General features: G+C 50.1%; 1 protein-coding gene across 5 annotated transcripts; it reads left to right on the forward strand.

Annotated features, from left to right (window-relative positions):
- The first annotated feature begins 791 nt into the window (after positions 1-791).
- On the forward strand, positions 792-26,436 carry CCDC136 (coiled-coil domain containing 136). Of its 5 annotated transcripts, XM_072784501.1 has the most exons (18): positions 823-895; positions 1,637-1,744; positions 3,362-3,604; positions 3,682-3,756; positions 7,386-7,709; positions 10,125-10,236; positions 10,802-10,970; positions 11,249-11,389; positions 11,728-11,886; positions 12,165-12,335; positions 12,761-12,946; positions 14,589-14,783; positions 15,279-15,506; positions 16,954-17,454; positions 17,788-18,009; positions 19,061-19,339; positions 19,985-20,278; positions 26,096-26,436. In XM_072784501.1, the coding sequence occupies exons 1-18, from the start codon at positions 838-840 to the stop codon at positions 26,204-26,206; spliced, it is 3,576 nt and encodes a 1,191-aa protein (XP_072640602.1). In that variant the 5' UTR covers positions 823-837; the 3' UTR covers positions 26,207-26,436. The 5 variants fall into 5 exon arrangements, with proteins under 5 accessions (XP_072640606.1, XP_072640605.1, XP_072640603.1 ...); XM_072784502.1 differs by lacking the exon at positions 19,061-19,339 and having other exon boundaries at positions 811-895; XM_072784503.1 differs by lacking the exons at positions 823-895; positions 1,637-1,744; positions 3,362-3,604; positions 3,682-3,756 and adding an exon at positions 6,371-6,512.

Raw genomic sequence — 26,436 nt, forward strand, 5'->3', positions numbered from 1 at the left:
ATGAGAGTGAAAATCAGCAGTGCCCACTCGGAACAGGCTCCAGAGGCAGGGTGGGTGGAAGTCGTGCATCGCAGCTCCTTGGGTGTGGGGCCAGGGGGGAAGGCAGAGTGGTGGAGGGAAGAGGTCTTCAGGCAGTGAGGGCTGCGAGGGGCCAAGGCACCGCCCTCCCGAGGGGGTTCGGGCTCTGGCTTGGTTGGGGCGCGGGGAAAGCAGGGGGGTCAGGGCCCTGCGGGTCACAGATCTCGGCCTTGGCTTCCCTTCTCCTGCCTTGACGCGGTCAGTCCCGGGACGCAAGAGGCCACCGCGCGGGAGTGGGGGCTGCGGCCGGGGTCCGCGCTGCCTGCGGAGGTGGGGGACGCGGGCCCCGCTTGGCGGGCGTGTGTCCGCGCGTTTGGAGGAAACAGCAGCGGAGGATGCGTCCAGCTTTGTGCTCTTCCTGCCCCATCCCCGCGCGGGACGGGGCTCGTCTGACACTTGGCCCCGAGGGGTCTCCGCGCGCAGCCGGCCCGGGCGGGACCCTTCGCCGGAACCAGGCGACCTCGCGGCCACTCCGGGACGGCCTCACGCTCCGAGGGCGCCCCCGCCCCCGCCCCCGGCCCCGGCCCCGGCCCTGGGGTGAGTCTGGGGCCGGGCTCCGTCGCCCCCCGCGCCCGCTCGCCGCCCGGGTCCCGGAGGGCGGTGGAGCGAGGGCTTCCGGGCGGGGGTGGCGTCAGGTGGCCCGGCCAGGCCCCGCCCCCTCGGCCCGCCCTCCCTCCCCTGCGCACCGGCTCCGGGTCCCCGGCCTGGCGGCTGCGGCGTCTCCTCCGGGCGGCGACGGCAGCGGCGGCGCGAGCGGCCATGGAGGCGGGCGCCGGGGCGGGCGCGGGCGCCGCGGGCTGGAGCTGCCCCGGCCCAGGTCAGAGCCGCCCCTCCCTCACCTCTCCGCCGCCACTCCTTCCTCTTCTCCATCTCTCCTCCCTCCAGACCCCCACGTCCTCGCTCTCCCCCCTCTCCCTCCGCCGCTCCCACCTTTCCGTCCTGTCTTCCTCCCTCATCCTGCCCCTCACCCCGGGCCCGGTCTCCATCTTTCCGGGCTGGGTCTTCCCCACACCGGTCGCATCATCCCCTGGCGGTCTCTCGCCCTGCACCCCTCCACCCCGTCGGTCCGGCCCTGGGCCCCAGACCCTGCGCCCCCTCCGGCCGAAGGCTCCGAGCGCAGGGCGAGGATGGGGTGGATGGGTCCAGGCAGAGAACGGAGCGGAGGGGAGCGGCCCCGGCCCGGAACCCCTTGCCCCACGCATCCCCCCGCCCCGCATCCCCTCCTTCCCCTCCTTGCACCACCTCACCCTCTCAGCCTCTCTGCCCTGGCTCTCGCCCGTCTCCCTTCACAGCTAAAGAGACTGTGCTGGGAGAGGAGCCTGGAACTGGGGATGCCGGGGAGGTTGGGCAGCGCAGGGCGGGATCCCCGCAGGCCCAGCTCGAGGGGCGGCTGAGGGAGGAAAGTCGCAGCCGGGGCCGCGTGAGCCGAGCACTTCCACCTGGATTAAAAACTCTGGGGCTCCAGAGGGCTAGAAGGCACGTCCCCCTCTCCCTCCTGTGCACCCCAGCCCCCAGCCGCCTTAGTAGCCCACCGTGCCTCCTCTCTTCCTACCCACAGGACCCACAGTGACCACTTTAGGCTCCTATGAAGCATCTGAGGGTTGTGAGAGGAAGAAAGGCCAACGCTGGGGGTCCCTGGAGCGGCGGGGGATGCAAGCTATGGAGGGTGAGTTTTCCCAAAGAGCTTTCTTTCTCTCCCCTCAGCCAACTTCCCTTCCTTCCTCCTTACCCCATCTGGTCCCCAGAGCTCCCAGCCAGGACAGAGCCCTTCCTGTAGCTCACCTGAGCCCCCTCTACCCTTCAGGTCTGAAATCTACCCCTCCTCAGGGCTCAGGCTTTGAGGGAGGTTCTGGGTGCCTCCCTTTGGGGCCCTAATCACCAGCTAACCAGGTTGTGTGTCCCGGGGGGAGCTGCCAGACAGAGAAAGAGGCCTCGTTGGACAGAGCTTTGAAGCAGCCTTTCAGCAGGGGGTTTGTTCTCACTGCCACCCGACCCAGATCCCAAGCTGTCTCATATTTTTGAAAAGCAGGGAAGTGAGCATGTGAAGTGAGCATTGTCCTTCTGGTGCCACCACCACTAACTTTGAATGTAAGCCTTTGTGGCTTTGGTTCTCTTAGGATCCCTTACAGCCTGAAAGAATTGCCTGGGAGGGGGCAGGTGAGAAGGCCAACCTCCCAACACTCATGTATCCCCACCGCACCCATGTTACTTGACAGTTGCTGCCAACACCAGACTCCTGGAAGGATGCTGATCCGTTTCCCAGGACTCCCTGTGAAGTGTTCCCAGGTCTCCACGCACACTGTGTGGGCAACCCTGCTCCTTTAAGGGGACAGATGACACAAGGGGTCCCAGATGGACCTTAGGCTGCTGTCATGAGACCAGGGATTCAGAATTGTAAAACAAAGCAAATAATCAGTATCCTGACAAAATGTCGCTATTTCAAGGAACTGCATTGCAGCAAAGGAGGGGGTACTCACCAACCAGAGGCTGGGGACCAGTGCACCCCAGTTTCCTGATGCATTAAAATGGTAGGCTTTTTTTTACACACAAGTACAGCCTTGGAACTGAAACCTGAAGTTTCCTTCAGGTTTGGGGAGGGAAGTTAGGAGGAGGGAACTCATAACACTTGAGGAAGGGAGAGGCCTCCTAACAGCAGAGAAAAGGAAGTGGACTCTGCAGAAAATTTCAGAACAGCCATGTGATAGAATACATTTGAAAGGGCCTCAGTATTGGTCCAGTAAAACATTTAAAATCACTTCATTCAGATGTTTTCTTTTTCTAACTACCGATAGGCAACCCTTTCTTATTCTGGAAAAGCTAATTTCTTCCAAGCCACCTGGATAATTTTTTAACTTTGGACAAACCCCAGACTTTAACTCTTGTCCCATTTGGCCTAAAGACACGGCCAGCATCTGAATCCTTTCTTGAGTACTTGTCCCACTATGCAGAGACCACCAGGACTGCAAGAAGCATGTATCCTTGTGCAAGCTCACATAGCTAACCAGCACCCAGCTGCTCAGTTTGCCCGAAGTCAGTAGCAAGAGGCCACCTGGTACAATACTGGTCCAGGAAGGGCCTGGGTGGGGATGGGCTACCTCCAAACTTGACCCTTACACCTGAGGACTCATCACCGAGTGCAGGTCCTGCCGAGGGGGCTCCTTGGGGGACACCAGGTGGCACTATTATACCATCTCTGCCCTGGGACAATGAGCAGAAGGGCCCTTGAAGGACTCTGGAAAAGAAGTTGCCTCTGACCCCCTGGTGGGATGGGTTTCTCTCCTAGGGGAAGTGTTACTCCCAGCTCTCTATGAGGAGGAAGAGGAAGAAGAAGAGGTGGAAGAAGAGGAAGAGCAAGTGCAGAAAGGTGGCAGTGTGGGCTCCCTGTCTGTTAGCAAGCACCGGGGTCTGAGCCTCACAGAGACAGAGCTGGAAGAGCTGCGGGCTCAGGTGCTACAGCTGGTGGCAGAGCTGGAGGAGACCCGGGAACTGGCAGGGCAGCATGAGGATGACTCCCTGGAGCTGCAGGGTGAGTGCCTGGGAGGGGGCCAGAGGGTCTGGGCTCCCCGGATCCCAGGATCATGCCTGCTGCCTCTCTCACTGCAGGACTCCTGGAGGATGAACGGCTGGCCAGTGCCCAGCAGGCAGAGGTGTTCACCAAGCAAATCCAGCAGCTCCAAGGTAATTGCCAGCACTTGGACTGGATGGAACGTGGCCATCCAAGTACTTTTGTCCTGAGGGTTTGACTGTAGCATAGCAGACAAATATAAACTAATTCAGTACTTTCTCCTCATTTTCCCCTTACTATTCTCACCTTTTCCTCCTTCTCTCCCCATTCTCCTTTTTACCTAATTTCTGTTCTTCTTTGCATCTCTACCTGGCTCTTCTGCCTTCCGCTGCCCTTTGTTGCCCTACCATTTCACATCTTCTTTTTCTGGCTAACACTCTCCCTTTTCTCTCATCCCTTCACACCTATATCCCTTTCCCTTTGTTCTTCGGGTCATGGGGTAGGTAATCAGGGCTGAATTCCAAACCAGACTGCTTTTCCCTGTCCCTACAAGGGCACCATGGGAAAAGCAATGAGCCAATGAGAAGTGACTGAGGGGACTCTACATCTTTTAAGGGACGCAGATGAGAACGCTTTTCTTGCTTCCTAGGACCAAGCTTGTGGCCCCAAATCTCTTTCTTCTAACGCCCACATCCCTTTGTCTCTGGAAAGCAGCAAGGCAGGTGTCCCACATTCCCCTGTACTACCAAAAAAAGAGGCAGCTTTTGTTACTTCCATGGGCTTCCAGAAGGTTTAGGGAAGCTGCCCTAGAAAACAGCAGGGACTCTCCAGGGAGAACTGAGATCAAACCAAAAGAAAAATATAAATGGAGAAAAAAGGAAGGCCGGGTATTGGGCCTGGAGAGGAACAAGCAAAGGTAGAGAAAGGGGAGAAAAGAGAAGGGAAAAATGTAAGCCAAGGTAGATGCAGGAGAAGTAGACAATGAATGGGAAGAGGGTGAGGGAGAGAAATGGCAGGAGATGCATTGCATCTGGGAAGACAGTGAGCATTTGTTTCGGATCACCTAGATTCTTGGGCCCAACTCTGCCACTTGACATGCTTTAGAATCTTCGGCAAGTCACTTTTATCTCTCTGAGACTCAGTTCCTTATCCATAAAATGGTGCTGATTTATTTGTTTATCATTCATTTATTGAGTGCCCATATACTTGGAGGACAAGCTATGAAGAAGACAGACCAGATCCCTGCCCTAATCAAGAGTACATTCTAACGGGGAGAGGCAGAATATAAACAATATAAGTTCAAGTGGCAATAAATGCTATGAAGACAGTATAACAATAGGATATAGAGAGATGTGGTGAGATGGAATTTTTTTTTTTTTTTTTGATAGGGCAGTTAGAAAAGTCCTCTTTGAGAAGATGACATTTGAGCTAAGACTTGAATAATGAGAAAGATCTGAGGGAAGAGCATACCAGGCAGAAGGAATAGCACATGCAAAAACGCAGAGGTGGGAATGAGCTTCATGTGTTTGAAGGACAGAACAAAAGCCATTGTGGCTGAAGCAGAGTGCATGCGGAGGACCCTTGTAAGAGAGAGTGTTCTGAGAGGTCAGGCTGAGGCTGGATTACAAAGGACCTTATAGGTCAGCTGGGAGGTTTGGTTTTTATTCTAAGTACAGTAAAAAGACATGGGAGTGTCTTATATTGAAGGTGGGGCCCTCAGGATTTCTGATGAATTGGATGGGGTGGAGAGTGGGGGAGGGGTGGGAATAGGAGAGACATGAAAGATCACTTTGCCTTGAGAAACTGAATGGATAGTGCTGTCATTTATTGGGATGGGGAAGACTTGGTAAAGAACAAGTTTAAGGGCTAGAGGAACCACTGGAGACATGTTTTTACGTGTTGAGTTTGAAATGACTGTTAACATCTAAATAACTATGTTAAGGGGGCAGTTGGATATATGAATCTAGAACCAGTGGAGAAATCAAGGCTGGAGATATAAGTTTGGGAGTCATTAGCATTTAGGTGGCATTTGAATCCCTGAGAGATCACCATGAAATCACATGGTGAGATATAAGAAGAGGAAAAGGCCAGTCCCAGGGATACTCCAGTATTTAAAGGTCCAGTAGAGGAGATATGAACAAAAGAGACTAAAGTAGGAGGAATGGCAAAAGTATTTCATGTTCTGGATGCCAAGAGCAGAAATTTCTTCAAAGAGATAATGATCAACTGTCAAAAGTTGTTAAATCAAATAAGATGCCTGTTGCATCTTATTTGGAGGGCTCTGAGATATTTTAGTGAGGACAGAAGCCCGTTTGGATTGGGATTAAAGAGGAAGGGGAAGTTGAAATAGAGGAGGTGAGTACAGTTAGTTACAGTAGACATGTTCTGAAGAGAAGCAGAGAAATAAGGGGAGAGGAAATGAAGTCAAGGGAGAGGTTTTTTTTTTGGGGGGGGGGTTAAGATATGATTCACTACATTAGATCATGTTTGTATGATGAAGGAAGCAATCCTGTAGAGGAGGAAAAGACCTCTTTGCTTGGAGAAGGGACATACTTCCTTACAAATAGGAGGGAAGTCAGTAGAGTTGCAGGTTGGCAACTACTTGGGAAAACTGAAATTCAGGAGCGATTCTCTACTAAGTAGGGTTGTTTCTACTAAGCATGAGGTCTCAAGCAAGAGAGGGGCTGAGGGTCTGGTGAAGACACACAAACTGCACCCTGCCGGGTGAACTATAGAGACCGCCCTTGTGCACGCGCGTTGCCCGTTTCCGCCAAGAGGGGGCGCACGCGACCTCAGAGGTAGCTGGTGTCGAGAGGCCGTTCTGGCCGCCACAGCCCCGCGGGGGCCGGGACCGGCCGGCGGCGGGAGGCCCCCCAAGGAGACCGCCTGCGGGGGTGGGGGGGGCCCGACGAGATGGAGGCCATAACCAGTGAGTAAGAACCCACTTCTGTCCCGCAGCCCGATTCCCGGGCCCTGGGCTTCACTCGGACAGCCCCAGACCCACTGTCAACCGGCGCTAGCTCTTTGGAATCCGGGTCCGGCACCCCAACTCCCTACCAGGGGCCGCCCCGCCCAGTTTTCGGGCAAGCCCCTCCCCCTCGGGCTTGCAATCCCCGCCCCTCTACTCTGGGCGGACCCTGCCCCTTTGCCCTCCCAAATTATGAACTTTTTTGGATGAAGAGGACCTTCCTCCATACTCCAGTGGATCTGAGGAAGCCTTTTTTTTTTTTTTAAGGGCCAGACCCCAGAGGGGACCCTAAAGGAAAGTTAAACCCTAACGTCAAGGATGTAGTAGGAAAGTGAAGGACATAACCATGTTTGGTTATCATGTGATGAGCCTACATTTTCATTTAAGCTGAGAACTCTAAATACACATCAGGGGCCAGTACTAGGCAGTTCGTGGGAGCTGTGAGGCTCTGTAATTTCTAAGCTTCCAGACTGAATAGATGAGAATAGTCTGTGCAAATTTTTTTTAGTCAGGGAATTTTTGGAAAGACTCGGTGCATCAGTAAAATACTGTAAATTAGTTTTAATCTGCAACACAGGAGCACTTAATACTTTTTGTTTGCAGTAGCCTAAGGGGTTGCTTTGGTGCCAGGCCTCAGAATCTCCTTTTCTACTCTACCTTCCTACATGGAGTCCTCTTTATTCCATAGCAGATGAAGCTATACTTCTCTGATGGGATAGAGACTAGATTGCCAGTAGTTTCCAGATAAGAAATAAGTCTGCCTTTAACTTTCTGCTTCTAGAACATGATAAGTCCATTTATCCTCTTGACCATCCCAACCTCTGGGCTTTGCAGGTGAGTTGCGGTCTCTACGAGAGGAGATTTCCCTGTTAGAGCGTGAGAAAGAAAGTGAACTTAAGGAAATAGAACAGGAGTTGCACTTGGCCCGGGCTGAGATCCATAATCTGCGGCAAGCAGCAGAGGATTCCGCGACTGAACATGAGAGTGACATAGCATCCCTGCAGGAGGATCTCTGCCGGATGCAGAATGAACTCGATGACATGGAGCGCATTCGGGGAGAGTATGAAATGGAGATCACCTCCCTCCGTGCAGAAATGGAGATGAAGAGCTCTGACCCATCCAATAGTTTAAGTCTTTCAGATTTCTCCGAGATGCAAGGTATGAGAGGGCAAACCCCCTTCCTGGCCTGCCAGTAAAGCCGAGCAGAGGGAGTTAGTATCCAAGAAAATGGTGGAAGGTGGTCTTAGATCATGAATTGGGAACCTCTAGAAAAAAACTCCACGTTTGGGATCCCTGGGTGGCGCAGCGGTTTGGCGCCTGCCTTTGGCCCAGGGCGCGATCCTGGAGACCCGGGATCGAATCCCACATCGGGCTCCCGGTGCATGGAGCCTGCTTCTCCCTCTGCCTGTGTCTCTGCCTCTCTCTCTCTCTCTGTGACTATCATGAATAAATAAATAAAATCTTTAAAAAAAAAAAAAAAAAAAAAAAAAAAAAAAAAAAAAAAAAAAACTCCACGTTTAATTCAAGACCATAAGGGAGAAGAATTTATCTAGATGTCACATAACCAGTCAGTGGTGGTATGAGAAATGACACTGTGGAGGTGTATTCTGAGAATTCTTCCTCAGAGAGCCATTGGACGTTTGTTGATTTAACTATGGGAAAGCGCTTCCTGAGAAAGTCTCCAGGATAAGGGGTTGATCACCTTGAGAAACTTCCTGCAGCTCTGGCATCATGGCAGTTTGCCTGGACTGCGCGTTATGGGCGGGGGGTGGGGGGGGCTCCAGTCCTGCTCCCAGGTCCCAGGATGCTAATGCTTAGGCTCCTTGAGCCCTCTCCAACGTAGAAGCTTTAGGGGGCAACAAATCAGAGCACAAGACAGCTGGAGAGGAAGAGAGGTTATTTCCAGTAATACATGAAGTACTAAAAAGCTTAGAGCTCTGCTTTCAGACAATGAGTCTCCCAGCTAGTTGCTAGGATTCATGACATCAGAGTTTGCCTTTATTCTGAGGCTAGATTTATGATTTGGGTATAATGGGAGGCCCTGTATTAGGCCAGGTCAAGCAGAGGCAGTCAACAAGGAATCAAAGAACTGTGATTTTTTCCCAGCTGTAACAAGTTTCTCAGAAGAGCATTTGGGCTGGTGGTGCCAGGAGAGTGAGGCCAGCACAGTGGGAAAGCTTGGGTCAAAGTTAAACAGACCTGAGTGCAGAACCACAGTTCTGCTAATTAGTGGGGTGAACTTGGCCTGGTTATTGTCTCTCTCTTAGTTTCTGTGTCTGTAAAAATTGGTTAATAAAACTTTACAGTCAGAGGGGATCCTGAAATAGGAAGGGACCTTAGGGAAAATGGAGAGGAATCTGAATAAAATGTTGAGTTTAGTTAACAGTAATGTATGAATATTGATTCCTTAGTTGTGACAAATGTACCCATGGTAAGATGTTAACAATAGGGGAAATGAGATGAGAGCTCTCCCAGGGAGTTTTACACTATCTTTGCAACTTTTCTGTGACTCTAAAGCTATTGTAAAATTAAAAGTTTATTTAAAAAAAAAGGGAAAGAAAACCTTACAGGACTATTTTCGGGATTAAATGAAATGCCTAGTATGTTGAAGTCCTCACAGACTAGCTAACTGGAAGGCTGAAACCATCAAGTGCTAATGCTTAGCACATGGTTGGCTTATATTAAAGGTTAGTTTCCTTCCTTCCTTCCATGGTAATCTGCAGTACTCCAAAAACTTTTGGTTGGAATAAAGAAGGAACATTAGATGTGAATTTCAGGGTGTTGACTCTTACAGCAGGTACGATAGACCTTGTGTTCTAATTGGAGCAAGTCAGTATTCTTTAAATATCAGTAGAATTGGTATTCTAAGATAAATAATTCTTAATCAGGAAGAAACAAAATAGATAGAGGTGTTTGTTTGATTGTAGCTCCAGAAAGTATTAGTAGCTGGTACTTAGGGACATGTGCTGGGTCATTGCAACCAGATCTCTGCTGATGATTGAAGGTGATATGTGGGTCTGGTGGGGATGGGCTCTTCTGTCAGCTGATAAAAGATCTTCAGAATGAATTCTTGACCACATGCAGGCCAGTGTATTTGGTGTGGTGATAAAGTAAGTAAAAGGACGTTCAGGATGCCCAGGTTGTCTCCAGAAGGCCAGGACTGGCAGTGTGACGCGGCAGTTTCACATCCCTCAGCTTTTGTACTAAAAGAGTAATAGGAAGGTAATCATCAATGGAAACTTGAAATATAATAACCCAGAAACTCAATTAAAACCTTCACGAGCTCCTAAAATCTCAAGACTCTTCCTCTGTTGGGGTTCTGAAGATGGGTACACAGGGCAGATCTGGGCAGATGAGAAGAAAGGCAGCTATGTGAAAGAGGATAAAGACACATAGCAGTGTGGAATTTGGGGGGTTTTGTCTTCTAAGCCACTGCATGCGGTGTCTCTTCAGTCTTTAGAAAAAGAGAAGCTATTCAGCTTTCTGCTATCTGATTTCTAAGCAGGAAAATTAGGGGCTGATTACCAGTGCTTCTTCCCCAGGATCTCACACGTCTCCATTTGTCCTCTGCAGAAGAATTGCAGCAACTGCGAGAACGCTACCGCTTCCTGAACGAGGAGTACCAGGCCCTGCAGGAGAGCAACAGCAGCCTCACGGGGCAGCTTGCGGATCTGGAGAGTGAGAGGTATAACCAGCAGGCTAGGAGGACTCTTAGGACTCTGCTTTTGGCTTTTCTCTGAATAGAACCAGTGAAGGCAGATGCTAGGCTAATAAATGTCCCTCTACTTCTACCCAGCCAGTCTTTTCCACAGATGCCACTTAGAAGCAAACATGGAGAGCCAAGTGTCTCAGGACTGGAGTTCTAAAATTTAGTTTACTTCCATTCTAGGGATTGGGGTCTGGTTTGCTCTGCCCTAGAGTTGATCACAGTGATTCCTTTCTTGTCCACACAGGCTGAATTCAGTCAAATGGTGTAGTACCTCCCTCCAGATTAGAGCTGGCTGGATACAAGGCCCAGCCTTGAGCCCAACTAGACTAGCATTGTTAGGTCTCCCAGAGCCAAGCATGCCTTGATTGAGGTACTGGGACTTTTTCTTCACCTTCTTGACATGTTTATTTGGAAGACAAATCACAATATAAGGCTCTTTACCATCTTTGCCTAAAATAAAGACATCAGGACCAAGCACCCTTACCAGGTGATGCCAGGCAGAGCACTTTCCCAAACATGGTTCTGGGGTTCTGGATTATAGGACACGAAGAGCAACAGAAAAGTGGCTGGAAACCCAAACGCTAAAGAATATGATGTCAGCAGAGTCTCAGACTTCAGAAATGGATTTTCTAGAACCGGATCCTGAAACTCACTTGTTGCGACAACAGCTTCTGGGAGCTGAAGAGCAGATGCATGACATGCAGAACAAGGTAGGGGAAGGCAGGCACCGTCACTGTCTCTCTTTTACCCTCTCCTGGCCTACAGTAGCAACATCTCCTTAGATACGGGGCTGACAAAGGAGGCATACACTATGGCAGGTGATAGTACTCTGGGTTCTCGTTTGCTTGCTCGATGGAAATATTCCAATAAAAGGAATGCCATATCCTTTCCAAGCCTATTCTTTTTTTTTTTTTCTTCCTCAAGTCTAGTTTCGAAGTGTGTGTGGCACCTATCCTCAATCAGCCTTTCTGTTCCATCTCCTGCACAGTGTAAGGAATTGTGTTGTGAGTTGCAAGAACTACAGCATCATCGTCGGACCAGTGAGGAGGAGCAGAGGCGGCTGCAGAGAGAGCTTAAGTGTGCACAGAATGAGGTGCTTCGGTTTCAGACCTCTCCCAATGTCACCCAGGTAAACACTGATGGGGGAAGGGAGTATGGGGAGGGCGGAAGGGCCTCCGTGAAGCTGCTGCATCAGGGAAGGATGAACGCAGAGCAAGGCTGTGCTTGGCTGATTCTTGCCCTGAGACCAGGGGTACAGTCTACTGGAGACCAGTTGGACAAGTCACATAGCTTTGTGTTCTAGAAATGGTAGCCATTCCTGAATGTCTGCCTCAGAGAAGAAACCCAACCTTAGACCTGTGGGAGCTCTTCAAGATGTCTACGTCTGGAAAGGACCCAAACTGGTCTGTAGAGGGGTCTGCTGTTTCTCTTGAGAGTAACTGTTCTACCTACGTCCTCCCACCACAGAACGAGGAGCTGAAGACCAGACTCTGTGCCCTGCAGCAAAAGTACGATGCTAGCCAGGATGAGCAGAATGAGCTCTTGAAGGTGCAACTACAGCTTCAGTCTGAGCTCCGGCAGCTCAGAGTCTTGAAACCCACAGTCGTAGAAAGCCCAAACGAGAAGGTAACCACAAAAGGAGGTGAGGGGCAACTGAGGTGCTTAGAGGTTTTGGGGACGGTGGATCAGAGCAGAGTTAAAATAAGTCCAGCTGCCACATGCGCAGCACCACTGGTACGGATCTCCGGCCACCCTTGAGCACGGCGCTGGGCGAGAGGACAACTGGTAAGCAAGGGGCAGGGAGAAGTCAGGTCTTAGACCATCCGTGTCTGAGAGTGACTCAGGCAGAAGAGTGAACGGGTTGAGGACCCCAGAGGTACTGCCCACAGCCCCCTCCACCACAGGAGTTACTGTGCCGGCTACAGAAGTTGCAGCTTCAGTACCAGCACATCACGTGCGAGAAGGATAAGCTGCTAGAAGTGCAGCGACAGCTGTGCGGGGACCTGCAGTACCATGAGGCGGAGGTGCAGCGCCTCAAGAACGTCGTGGCCTCCTTCCAGGAGAGCAGTGAGAAGGTAAAAGAAACTCCAGGTGAGGGAGAATATAGCCAGATGGAATCTTCTGTGAAAGCAGTAGTACCAAAGAGGAGGGGGCACTCATGGCATTCTGTAGTATAGCCATTGGTATGGGGGATAAAGAGGTGCCTAGTAGAAAGGTGATTTCACAGAGTCATGATGCACGCAGCTTCCTTTGATTTTAAATCAGAAAATCAGCCAGTAAAAAGGTAGCTCTCTTTTTCTTCCCCATCTGCCCAAAAGGGAAGCCCCAGAAGGCCCCTGCGTCGAGCCTGTTAGGGTCTGGTCCATCTCAGGTAGCCCCCATTGGGATGAAATTGGGACTGGAAAGGACCAGGTAGGACCCCTTAGTCCCTGTCTGTGAAGAGAGAGTGCAGCTGCAAGGGCTTCTGGGATGATGGTGGGGCCTGCCTCCCCTACCCCAGAACGCAGAGATGCACGCCCAGCTTCAGGAGATGAAGCGGCTGTACCAGACCAGCAAGGAAGAGCTGGAGCGGCAGAAGCACATGTATGATCAGCTCGAGCAGGACCTCCTGCTTTGCCAGCAGGAGCTGAAGGAGCTCAAGACCACCCAGTCCATCCCAGAAGACAAAGGGAAATGTGCTAATAAGGTAATTGTAATTAAGAGAGGTGAGGTCTCCTGGGTACTTCCTCTGGAAAAAGGAGGTATAAGGGCAACAGGTGCAGTCATCCAACCAAGGGGCTTGATGAGCTCCCTGTCCGTCCAGTCACAGCTGGGTGTGCAAGTCAGGAAACAGAAGAAGAGTCCCATGCTATTTACTTTTAAACAGTTTGCCTTGATCTTGATTTTGAGCCCAAGCCACGGCCTAATAGGATCAGTGCAGCTGCATCCAGTCTGAACACCTGAGGGTTTTGCATGTGATTCCATATGTGTAGACACTTAGACCTTGTTATTAGAACTTATAGTGATATCTTGTAATTTGCAGAGAACATACAGAAAAGCCCACATGTGCAACTTTTATCATTAGACCTAGAAAGAGAAGGTCCAGTTTTCTCAGGCAGATTGCAGATGCTCTTGTCAGGTGATGTGGTCTTGTGCAACTAGACCAGGGTGCTGATTGGATATTAGAAGGACCTAGGCTCTTCTAAGGTTTCCTCTGTGACTTCAGAATAGAGAAGTTCTCTAAGCTTGAGTTTTACCCTCTTTAAATTGAACAGAATACTATTCCCTTCTTACTTGCTTTTAATAATAAATCCTGGTAGTGATAAGTGAGGCTTTCCTTATTTTCTTTTTTTCCATAGTGTATAAAATGCAAGTCATTATCAGTTATCCTTAGACCTTGTGTTGAGCACTTTCAGCTCCTGATCACTGATAGGAAATGGAAGATGTTGAAACATGATGGAGAAAAGGCACGAGATTCTCAAAGTATGGTAGAGCAAGTCACCTTTTGCCGGAATACTCAGTGGCTCCTATCACAGCCAGCAGCAGGCTGTGTCCCCAGGGAAAAGCCTTTGGAAGACCCAGAATGGGGAGCTTATCTGGACCACCCCAATGGTCCACCTGCCTCTCTATGCCCAGGTTCACATTTTCTTCTTCCATTCCCACTCAGTCTAGAGGCCAGAGTGTCTATGACTTGCTCACCCTCTCCTCTCCTAGTAGAAGAGACTACAGAGAGGGAGCCAGCTCGCTGACACAGAGCCAGCTTTTCCTCTTGTCCTAAAACAGCATTGAGATGAATTCGATATTAGAAGGTTTGGTTTCATGGAATCATGGGATAATTTAGTCTTTTCAATCCAAATTCAGCAGTAGCCCATATTTTTCTAGATATTTAAAAAAATGATAATGAAAACAAAAATGGGGACAAATCGGGTGGAGTTTTTATTGGTAAGAAGTATAATTAGGTATAAAACCAACTGGGGTTGGTAACAGTGACAGGAACCAGAACTCCCAGCAGGGCAGGAGAATGATCTTTACCAAAGGGAAGGGCCAAAGGAAAGGAAGGTGGGGACCTGAGAAGGGAGGGGTGTTGTTAACACTCCCTTCACAGGGCTCTCAGAAGGGGCCAGAAGACGAAATTTACAGCATAACCGGACAGTCCTGAGCAGCCTGCTGGGGTTTCCCATTTGGTGTCTAAACCCTCACGGGTGCAGCATGGCTTGGGACTGTCAGTCCAAGGGGACCATACAGGGAGGGAGCCTCTGGTGAACCACAAGATGCAGGAGAGCACAGAAGGGCTCTGCTTGCTGGACAGTGCAGAGAAATGCCTCACAGAGTAACCACCCCCTCCACAGTGTGACACACTGCTGTCCAGACTCACAGAATTGCAGGAAAAGTACAAGGCCAGCCAGAAGGAGATGGCGCAGCTGCAGATGGAGCAGTGTGAGCTCCTGGAGGATCAGAGGAGGATGCAGGAGGAGCAGGGGCAGCTGCAGGAAGAGCTGCACAGGCTCACGTTCCCACTGCCCAAAACTGGTCTCATCCCTAAGGTAACCCCAGCCAGGGAATGGCTGCTGACTAGGGAGAAGCTGCTTCGAGAAGCTTCTGAGGTGTGACTATACTTGGGGAAAAGATCAGGGTGGGGATCAAACCTTTTCTCAGTCAGCCATGGCTTACTTTGGTCACTGACTCTTCAAACCAAAAAATTGAGTATAGCTGAGTAGGTTTTAAATCTTAAAATACATATTGTACTCTGGAACCTGCCCAGCATTTTCTCCTTAGATTTTTAGTCCAACTGGATAAAATATACTCTGAGAGAACTTTGTAAACTACAGAATGCCTGCACCATACGAGATCATGACTACTCACCTAGCAGGTCTCCACAGAAGGACCACTCCCCCACCACACCAACCCCATCCCAGATGGCTGTTCAGAGCCAACCCAGAGACTCCTAAGGGAAGGGTCCCCAGCAGGAAGGAGGAGGCATGGGTCTTCTATGTAGCTACCACGGTTCCTGCCTGCTTCCTTCCCACTCCACCTTACAGAGTCAGGAGCTACTTACAAAGTTACAAGACCTGTGTGAACTACAGCTGCTCTACCAAGGTATGCAGGAAGAGCAGAAAAAACTGGTGCAGAATCAAGAGTGTGTGCTCAAAGAACAGTCAGAGCTGCATGAGGAGCTGCATCATTTCAAAGAGTCTCGTTTCCGGGATGTGTTGGAGAAGCCCGATGATTCCAAATCACCTAAGTCCTCCAAGTGTGGTCAGAACAAGGTAACCAGAACAAGAGGTGGGGAGACAGTTCCTGGGACAGCAGCATGGTAGGGAAGAGGTCTCCATGGAAGGGTCAAAGTCAGGAAGGCCTGTCTGGCCAAGTGTAAGAATGAGCCTGAGGCCCCCTCCTTCAGCCGTGCCCACCCACAGGCTCATTAAGATGTGGCTTTAGCTATGGCCTGAGGACCTCAATCAGGTACATGCTCAGTTGAAGTGCTGTGAACACTGAGAACTGGGGGTAACCCAGGAATCTAATCACTTGATAATTTGATGCAGCCCCTTCAACATCATTTTCCAGATTTAAAGTATCAATTTAGTGTTTGTCTGGATTCCTTGGGACTGACTCTGAGCATGTCATTCCTTTCTCATGAGCTGGTTGATAATTGAGCAGTATACTTTCCAGTGATCAAAATCTATCACTTTTTGGTGTTCTACCTGCCACAAATCTGGGGCCATTCATTTCCAAGGGAAGAATTCCTAGCATGTGGCATTCTTGGTACTGACCACATTATCTTCATTGGAACTTTGGTGGCAGTAAGAGCCATGTGATGGGGGTTAGACTAGAGAATCCATGCATCTCAAACACCAAGAAGGGGCCATGCCTCTGAGGTCACACTGGTGGAGACTTCTGCACAAGTCTCTTCAGGATTAAGGGATGCCTTTGGTCTGAGGTCTCAGGGTGAGCAGGGAAGAGCAGGTAGAGAGTTCCAATTTAGGCTAGCCCTATTCATTCAGATATTAGCCTAGATAGGGAGAACCAGGAAATTGCAGAAGTCCAAACAGATTTGGTCAGATTCCAAGGGCATCAGATTTCAGCATGGATAACACTGACCAGGAACCAGGTATAACTATTTCTTTAACTGATCAGATCTCACCCTGGGCATTAGCAGCCAAGAAGCCAGGCGCAGAGGGCCTGGGAAACATGCCCAGAGGCCAGATTCAGAATTGGGACAGGAGGTACAGGGACTTGTAGTGAGACCTTAATTCCAGGTCCACATCTTCTGAAGGAGGAATTCTTGTAGGCTCACATTGCTCACATTCAAGGCCAGGGCTGATTTTAGAATTGGGAATAGGGGAGGGGACTGAGCCCCAGGGTTAGGATATAATGGGTATATCCTGACTGAGAAGACGGGAGGGGAGGGAGGCAGAGTGTTCTTGATACTCACTCAGCTCTGCTGCATGGAGAGACGGATGTACCAGAGTTTAGAAACCAGCAGGAACGGGAGCCTGGGAACCATAAAATATCTGCCCTGGGAAGATTATCCCCAGTGTGAGAAACTGACATGTGCCAGTAGCTGCAGGCTGTTAAAGACCTAGGCCATGGTGAAATGAGTGTAGGTGGACGGGTCCCTGAAGTGCATCTCAGACATCTGTCCCAGGAAGGGTGCAGCTAGAAGGATGGCAGTATCTGGAGTGTTAGTAATGTCTCCCCACCCACTCCCGGCAGTCCAAGATGATCATCGCCCAGATTCAGGCTCTGCAGGTGCTGTATGAGGGGACTCAGACCGAGCAGGAGCTACTGCAGCAGGAGCAGGGAAGGCTCCTCGAGGAGCGGAAGAGGCTGCAGGCCGACCTACAGCTCTGCCTGGAAGAAATGCAGCTGCTCCAGGGCCAGTCCCCTTCCATAAAAATGAGCCTGGAGTCCTACAAGACCTACGGCGATATGGCGACTGTCAACGAGAACTGTCGCCGGAGTTATAGTAGCATTGATGACAGTGAGAGCTATCACAAGAGTTTTGGGAGCACTCAGGCCAGCAATGAGAGCTTTCTCAAGAGCTATGACAGCGGCTCCAGTGCCCATGAGAACTTTGAGAAGAGTTATTGCAGCAGCAGCAGCAGCAGCGTTACCTATAAGAAGAGTTACGGCAGCAGTAGTAGTTCTGACACCTGTTACAAGAGTTACATCAGCAGCACTGACGATGAGCTTGCTGGGCCTGAAGATACAGAGGTAAAAGTAGCCAAAGGAGAGGTCAGCCAGGGAGAGAAGTTTCTTGTCTTACTAAGAGATAAGTCACCAGTGAAGGGTGCAAGAAGTGAGGTGGGCAGCGGGGTCAGGGCTGAGCTGGGTCACTGGAAATGAACAAGGCACTCCACCTGTCTAATATGGAGATGCTCCCATCACAGCGATGGTGCTTTATGGGAGGAAATACAGAATTAGCCCCTGGGCAGCTTCAGATCCTTGCCGCCATTGTTCTGTACCCAGGTAAGGGCCTAGCAAAGAGAGTGGGGCGGAGGGCAGGTCCTCCCCTGGGTGCGGTCATTACTCCTCCACCCTCCGCAGCACTGTGAGGACATGGTTGCCAAGGTGGTGATCAAGCTGCAGGGGGTGCAGGCCATGTACCAGCTCAGCCAGGAGGAACATGATCGGCTGCAAGAGCAGATGAAAAAGCTGCTGGACAGGCAGAAAGAGCTGAAGGAAGAGCTGGACGCCTGTGAAAAGGAATTCAAGGAGTGCATAGAAAGCCTTGAGAAGCCCACTGCCTCCCCAAACGACAAGAATGAGGTAACTGCTATCTAGGAGGCCAGGTTTCTTCTAGGAATTCCTAGAGCCAGAGGAGGTCATAGGTCACAGCCATTTTGGAGAGACTGAGGAAAGAGGGCTGGGAGCTCACTGCTTGCTCTGCATAGTCGCCCCCTTCCTGGTCAGAGGAGCAGAGCAGGAGCTGCAGCCCATCAGCCCTGATGGACACTGCTCAGTGCTCACTGTGCTGAGAGTTACTCATCATCAAAACTCTGAATAGCTTTTCTCTTTGTCCTTTTACCATCTCTCTCCTTTGTAGGTCCCAGAACACTTCTGTGGAGTTGTATTTTTTCACCTTTAGTTATTTGGGGTCTCTTCAGCTAGATTGTGAGCACCTTGAGGATAGAGGCTTGCCTCCTTTCAGATCTCATTATGCCAAGAAGGGTGCTGTGCATCTGTGAGGGATGGGACAGAAGGCAGTCTTTCTAAACCCAGGAGTAGTCCACAGTCCAGCAGAGCTCACCATGTGCACACAGGAGAGTTCAGAGAGCAGCCAGCACGTGGGCCTAGGTTGCTTAGTATTGGCACCTACCAGGGCAACCAGAAGTGATGCCAGAAGTCAGGAAAGACAAAACCAGAAATTAGAGAGCAGCATTGGAATTTGCCTATGTTTCCAGGGTGAGGTGTAGGAGTCCAGGCACGCTCTCAGGAGTGGACCACACGGTTCCTTAGGTAGTTAATAGAGAAATAGCTTGGGCAAAGTAAGAGTTTCCATCAGAAAGATTATCTGTAATAAAGCCCCGAGGTTCAGAAAAGGTAGCCCTATAGTTCTTCCCCAGACAGGTCACAGTAAAAACATAACTTAAATCATCCTTTTTGGATCACGTTAGGTGTAAACCGTCAGGTACCTCATTCAGAGCCTATTTGTGAAACTGCAATAGAGACTCGTATCCTGCAGTTTAAAATTTCCTCTCGTCTACTCCCCCTTGGGCCTTGGCAAGGCACACACTGGGAGTGACCCCCAGGCAGGGCTCCAGCTGACTGACTAGGCCAGGCTGCGGCTGACTGGCCCTCTGCCCCCCAACCCCGGCAGATCAAAGAGCTGCAGACTAAGCTGCGGGAGCTGCAGCTACAGTACCAGGCGAGCATGGATGAGCAGGGCAGGCTTCTGGCAGTGCAGGAGCAGCTGGAGGGGCAGCTGCAGTGCTGCCAGGAAGAGCTCCGCCAGCTCAAAGAGAAGTCCTCTGTTACCAAAGAAACCAATGGGAAAAATGGCAATAAGAATATGAACAAAAATGCCAATGGGGTTAAAAATAAAAAGGTGACCATACCAAGCCTCGACTGTTCTGAGGGCAGCTATGAGAACGAAAAGGTGAGTAATAACCTTAGTAGCCAGATAAGCAGAAAGGCAGATGAGATCTTGGGAAGAAAAATCATCACTGCCACCATTTTGGCCAGGTGAGGTATTTGTAGAGAAGCTTCTGGCCTCTCTCTTGTAGCAGAGTATTTCCCTCTTGGTGGCAATTCCATACTCCCCTTTCCTGTGTATTTAAAAGCAGTGGAACATAGATCACTTATACCTGGTGGTGCAGCCCCAAAGGACCATATCCCCTAGGGTGGACAACTGCTCCAATTAGCTCAGCCCAATTTTCTTCCTGGGTTACATGCCCAAGAGAGGGACCAAATAGATGCAGAGAAGGAATTCATTCAAAGCAGTTGTGTCCTAAGACGAGAGGAGGGTGGGGTCAAGTAGGAGTCATGGTGGCCCGGGCCGGGGCGGGGGAGGCAGCAGCTGAGGGTCAGAGCTCAAGATTCTAGCTCTGGTAGCCATCTTAAATGGCCAGCGATGGTTGTGTCGGTCCAGAGAGGCTGGATGTGACTGTCACCGCTCTGTGCTCAGGGAGAGACTCGGAGCACTCTGGGAAGCAAAGTGCTCTTGAGATAGTCCAGCTTTGTCACCAAAGGTAGGCATCTTTGCGGTAACCGCAGCCCCACCCTGCCCTGCCTCCACCCACAGAATCTGGAGGTGGTGCTGCACTACAAGGCCAGCCACACGGATTTAGGTGATCTAACAGAAATGGAGGAGGGGAAGGAAAAAATCAAGGACATGAAGCAGGTCCTCTGGAATGAAGTGGTTTCTGTGAGGTCAGAGCCTCCAGAGGTGAAGTCCACAGAAGATGAGGACGGGGTTTATGAAGAGTCCCAAAAACAGGAGGGCAAGGAGGAAGACAGCAAAGATGAGAGCACTGATGATGCTTGTCCCGAAGCTTCAGAGGAAAGCAACCCCCTCAAGCTTTCTGAGAGCAAAAAGGTAACCACGGTCAAAGGCTGGATTGAGTGGGAAGTGGGCTCTGTGCTCCCTCAGGTGCCCTTGTGTGGAGGGGTGACCCAGCCTGAGGATGGACGTCTGTAGGAGCAGAGGCCAGCCAAGGCCTGAGGCGCAGCACTTGGGGAGAGTGCAGATGGAGCCTGAAGTGGTGGAGGTGGGCTCTCCACGAGAGATGGTGGGCTCAGGCCCACGTGCTGTGGACCTATGGCTCAGAGATCTCCTTTCCTGGGAAGCGGGGTGGGGCTGTTGCCATCCTACCTCCTCTCACTTGGGTGGTAGCCCTTGTTCCTCACGTCAGGAGGGCTCTTCACCCCTCACCTGGCGCTGCACTGAGGATAGGACAACGTGAGGCCTGCTTCAGGCCCTCAGCCTGCATTAGTGGCTTGGTCCTGCTTCCCTGAGGTGCCCTGTTGGGTTGACCTTTGTCGTTGCTGTCAGGGGTGTGGGGAGGCTGCTGTGCCTTACAGGTTCTGTGTATTACAGGGCAGGAGGATGGGGGCTGGTCAGAAGCGGTAGAGTATTTTAGTCTGCAAGGGCCATTGGCCCATCCGGGGAGCCACCAGAGCCCTCACCCTTTAGTTGCTAGATCTTGAGAGGCTGGTATGGGAGCATCCTGAGTTGTTTACCAACTGTACAAAAGTATTTCTGTATTTTAACTACTGGTACATCTGCAGAGGTACGAACCAACTGATTTCCTGCCCTAGTTGAGGTTATCTGGGGGCTCCGATTCCCTGAAGAGTCCTTCCTGAATAAGTCCTCAGTTTACAGGACAGGTTCTTTCCATCTCTCTAAACACAGGGGAAGGAAATAAGTCTCTTGTAGTGGGACGTCCCAGTCAACTCCGTCCGCAGCGCTGGCTAAAAATCTAGTGTGCAGTTCTCTGTTAACCTTGTGGCAGAGGACCATTATTTAGGATGTAAAAAGTAGGAGCAACCACAGCCCATTCCCCAGGGTTCCAGTTTCTTCAAATTCATCATATTCCACCACATGTTGGCTCAGAGCCTCCTAGCTTTCCTTGCCTTGGGTGCTGCATCTCTAAATGCCAGTCTGATCCTTGAACTTCACAGTTGAGCACATTCCTTGTGTCTACACGTGGAGGTGTCCCTTTGCCTCCCTGCGGCCCGAATCTTTTGCAGGCAGCTCTGATGGCATGTGTGTCACTGCCTGCGAATTCACTTGCTCTCTGGAAGATTGTTGCAAGTCGAAGCACTAGCACTTCTCTACTGTTAGCCTGTTCTAGTGCATGTTGTCCCCCAACAACAGCATTAGACTCCTAGGGGATCGTCGGGACCAGAGCCCAGAACACTGAGACCTGGTGGAGAGCAACCAGAACAAGTGGGCTACTGGAGGGACTGGTGGCCTGGCAGGAGACCCAGTGACCTGGAGAAGTACACGTCCTCCTCATCCGGAGAGCCCAGCGTTACTCTCGGGGCATCCCTTTTCAAGAGTCACTGTCCTACAAGAACGGTCTAGTGCAGATCACCCCGCTTGAGAGGGTTATGGTGAGCCAGGAGAGTGGCCCGACTGCCTGATTTAACCCATTCAGGTTTGCATCTTCCACAGGCTGCCAGTGGGAAGATCCAGGCCCCAGGCCAGGGGAGAGATATGGCTGCCCTCACTGCCTGTTGTGTAACCTCTCAATCTCTTTCTCTTTTCCCTTTGTTTTCTCATCTTCATTATCCATTGGATTCATATGTTTCTGTCTTTTTATACCACCCCCCATCTCCTGGCCTCTCCCTGTGCTTCCTTCTCATTTGGTATGTTGCAGCCATCCCCTGCCCCCAAGCCCCCCATCTTCTCCTTGCCTCTTGTAGGCCTGGTGGTCATATCGGCTTTGCTCTGGTGCTGGTGGGCTGAGACGTCGTCCTAACACAGGTACTGGTATTGAGTCCTCTGCTTCCGAGGGGTAGAGGGAGGGTGCAGGTTGCCCTGGCCTCTCCTCTTTCCCCTTTCTCTCGTTTGCTTGCTTCTTGCTTTAGCCATCGGACAGCAGGATACGCAGGGCTGAGTTTTAGCCCTGACTTCTCCTCGGGCTACTGCAGAGCCCACACCTCTGAGCACGTCTTCCTAACACATAGTGAGTTGGAATGCATACTGTTGACACAGTTTGAGTTTCTATCCTCTGGCTGGGAAAGCCTTGGCTGCTCCCAGCACTGTGGCTACTTTGAGAAACGCTTGACCACTTCTGGTGAGCTGACATCTGTTGGCAAGGCTGTCTCTGTTTAGCCCCAGAACCAAGCTCTCACTACTGTCACCACCCAAGACGGCAAAATAAGGCATTACTGCCTCCCCTGTTGGGTGAGAGAGGAATTCTGGCCTGCCATGACCAGCCCCCAACCCCAACCCTAATCCCTCTGCCCAGGGGCATTTGTATGAGGGCAGCCTCAATTTGTCCTTCAAACGTGGTGAAAATGGAATAGAAACCCCTACCATATTGTGTTCTTTCTACTAAGGAATTCTCTGGTTTGGGACTTCTGGTCTTAGGAAAAATCAGAATAAGAATGCCAGGAAATATTTTATAGTTCTCCGTTTATCCCTTTTGGGGTCCAGATTCTATTGTAATTGGCTTCCCAAACCAGGCTTTCTGGAGAGAATGAGGTACTTGTGAAAAGAGCGATTTGCAAGTGTTCTCAGGGCACCGAGGCTGACATATTCTGGGCACCTTCCACTTGGCCTTGGTCCATGTAATCTGGTCTGTCAACAGGATACCAAATTTAGGAGGCAGAATGTGGTCTAGAGGGCCCAAGGTAGAGCCCTAGGGTTCCACCTATCTTTGGAACCCATAAACTATTCTCTCCTGGCCTGTTCTGGCTTCTTTCTCCTGCTCCCCTGTCCACCCCACTCCCTGCCCTCCTTTCTCACCCCTGCAAATGGAGTGTAGCTGGCTTAACACACAGGTTGGGGTGGCAGCTGAAGCATGTGTTGGTAAGGACTCACCAGCATCCTTTTCCCCTTACTTGTTTTCCTCTGCATCCTTTCTCCCCTCTAAGGCATTCTACTTACTCCTTTGGTGACAGAGTGTCTCCCTATACTTGTTCTTCTCCGGTCCATATCCAGATTTCTCAGTTCCTAGGGGAGACCCAAAGCATTTGGATGTAACCTTTCTGCAGCTTGGCCAGGCCCATGCAGAATGAGAGGAAGGAACCCTGGGTAGGGCGCTCTTAGGGAGCCTGGCTGTGCCTCTTGCTCTGCAGCTCCCAGTCCAGGAGCTGAGGCAGTGTAGCCCTGTAGAAAGTGTGGCTGACCAGTTGTCAGAAAATCTGGCCCAGTCTGTCTCTGCCTCTTCCTTTTAGTCCCAGTGGGCAAAATGTATAATGAGAACATTCGTTTCTGAGATGACAGCAAAGGATGGTCAAACAAACCTGTCTTCCTTGTGTGAAGATCACAGGAGTTCATGTTTATGAAAGTGCTTCATAAATGATAAAACACCCCATAAATAATTTTAAAAGAGTGTATACTTACATTATACATACTATTGTGATCGGCACTGTTCTTATCACCTTACGTATGTTAACTCATTTAATCTTTGCAACGACCCAGTGAGGTAGCTTTTATTATCATATAATAAAACCAAGGCATGGAGAGGTCAAGTAATACCACCACTGAATTGTGAGTTGGATTCTAAGGACTAATATTAGCAACAGCTAAAATGCCAGTCTTGCTTCCCTCCTTACCATCTCTCCACATTTTGAGCAGTTTTCCTTGGTTGCTTCCATGTAATTAGGAAGACCCCGTACTTCTCTTAATGTAGCCTCCAATGGTGTTAGCTCCCGACAACTAATGTCACATTGTTAACTCAGGGCATGCATTGTTTATAAAGCCTCTTTGCATATTGCATATGCTAAGCATCCTCTCCTCATTTTCTACCTGCAGTTGATTTTTTGATCCAAGGCAGATTTATTAATTCATTCCCATTAGGTATAGTCCATTGATGTAACTTGTGGAGTTTGGGTTTGTGTTTTTCTTTTTTTTAATCTTGACCTTGTGGTTTCAAATTACCCATTTCTCTGCCAGCTTTGCATCCTCCTCAGAGGTGACCAGCCCACCTTTATATTATGCATTATTTTTTTTTTAAGTTTCATCTATTTAATCTCTACACCTCACATAGGGCTTGAACTCACCACCCCGAGACCAAGAGTTGCTTGCTCTTCTGACTGAGCCAGCTAGGCGCCCTGTTCATGATCATCAAAGATGAGGGCTGAGCCTCTAGAGTGTTGTCTCTCCAGGCTCTCTTTTATCCAGCTCACTGATCACTTATTAAATGGTCACACAGAAAACTGTGCTGGTACCCTACTCTTAATTCCTCCCATCCTCTCCAAGGATATCATGGAAAGTCTGTCAGATGTCTTGATAAAGTCCAAAAACATTTCCTTGGTCTGCCAACTTAGGAACCCAGTCTAAAAGGAGAGCCTGATGTGACTTACCCTTTGGGAGCAGCCCTCTACTCAGCCAGTCTGGAACTTGCATCTCTGGTATAGAGAATACTAGTTCACATTTATGGATCAGCTCTATCTTCCATTTTATTTTATTTTTAAATTAAATTAAATTTTATTTTATTTTATTTTAATTTAATTTAATTTTATTTATTTGAGGAGGGGGAGGGCCAGAGGGAGAGGGAGAGAGAGAATCCCAAGCAGGCTCCATGCCCAGTGTGGAGCCCAACATGGAGCTGGATCTCATGACCCTAAGATCATGATCTGAACTGAAATCCAAAGTTGGACACTTACCCGACTGAGCCCCTCAAGTGCCCTTCCAGTTATTTTGTTACATAAATTACTCTATATATCCATCTCCAGCATTGTGCTTTCCATTTCATTTGTGCTGCTCTATTTAGTAACTACTTCTACAAATGTAGGAGATCTTTGTTCTTTATAGCTGGCTTAAAATCCTCTTTTTAGTTCCATTATTCTCTGAGCAAATGCATTCTGAGCATCAATGGGCTATACTCTGCTCTTACCTAAAATCCTCCCCATTATTATGCCATAGCTTAGGACTCAAAACCCAAATTTGGTCTTTCAAGTAATACAGTAAAAAAAAAAAAAAAAAAAAGTAGTAACAATAGGAACTATTTTCCTAAGTATGTATTGTCCACGATTTCATGTGCCCTAAATGATGCTGCTTTGTTGTCCCACGAATCAGCAGGATTCGCTGTGGTCAGCAGAGTCTAGAAGACTTAGCACAGTGGCACATGCTCTGGAAGTCAACACCCTGGTGACCAGGGGTGTTTTAAGGACCCTGGCATTTGCCTTCTAGACCAGTGACCAGCTTCCTTGAGTTTCCCCAAACCAATGTCCTTCTCCACAAAAGGCTTCGGCTGCCTAAGAACCTCATATTTGCCTGTACTCCATGGTGTGCTTTCTTTACTTCCCCCTGCATTTTATCCTTTTGACTGAGTTCACTTCTCCTGCATAAAGCCAATGAGGCACTGCTGCTTTTCCCAAAGGCCTCCATTTACCCTCTTTTTTTCTTGCCATAGCACTTGATCCTTTCTCACTGCGACCATCTGGGTACTCTTTGGTCTGCCTCCTGAGCTTGCTTCTACACACAGGAACTGGTATTCTCCTCATTCCATTGGGCATGCCTACACGCAGTCACCTCAGGTGATATACCTGGCGTTGTTCCAGATGTCTAACACTGCCAGAACTAAGGCCACATTGTCTTCAGCAGTTACCCAGGAGGTGAGAGAGACCAGACCATGAGGTTCCTGATGTCTCTCCAGTGCCAGTAGACAGGGGAATCTCTGGCTTAGGGAAGGGTTCAGAAGGCCGAGCACTCACCATTTGTCTTTGGTCCCCACAGAACTTGTTTGGGATGTGGAAGCCTATGGTGTTCTTGGCTATTGCGGCTGTGGCTCTGTATGTGTTACCCAACATGCGACCGCAGGAGTCAGAGTTCTGCCTCATGGAGTGATGGCAGACCTGGGCCAGCCGAGGGAGCAGATCCCCAGTGGCCACTATCCTCAGCTTTGGGCAGGACACACTGCGCCAGAGCCCCCACCTCACCCATGTGTCCCATGTGTCCCCATCTCCTTAGCCTCAGTCACCCAGGCTGGAAAGGTTATGGGGAGCTGCTGGCTGCCATCTCCTGCCTTGTGTAAGAACCCGGGTTCCGTGTAATTAAATATCAACCTAATTACCTGA

Source organism: Canis lupus, chromosome 18 (genome assembly GCF_048164855.1).
Source record: "Canis lupus baileyi chromosome 18, mCanLup2.hap1, whole genome shotgun sequence".
NCBI classification, from domain to species: domain Eukaryota; kingdom Metazoa; phylum Chordata; class Mammalia; order Carnivora; family Canidae; genus Canis; species Canis lupus.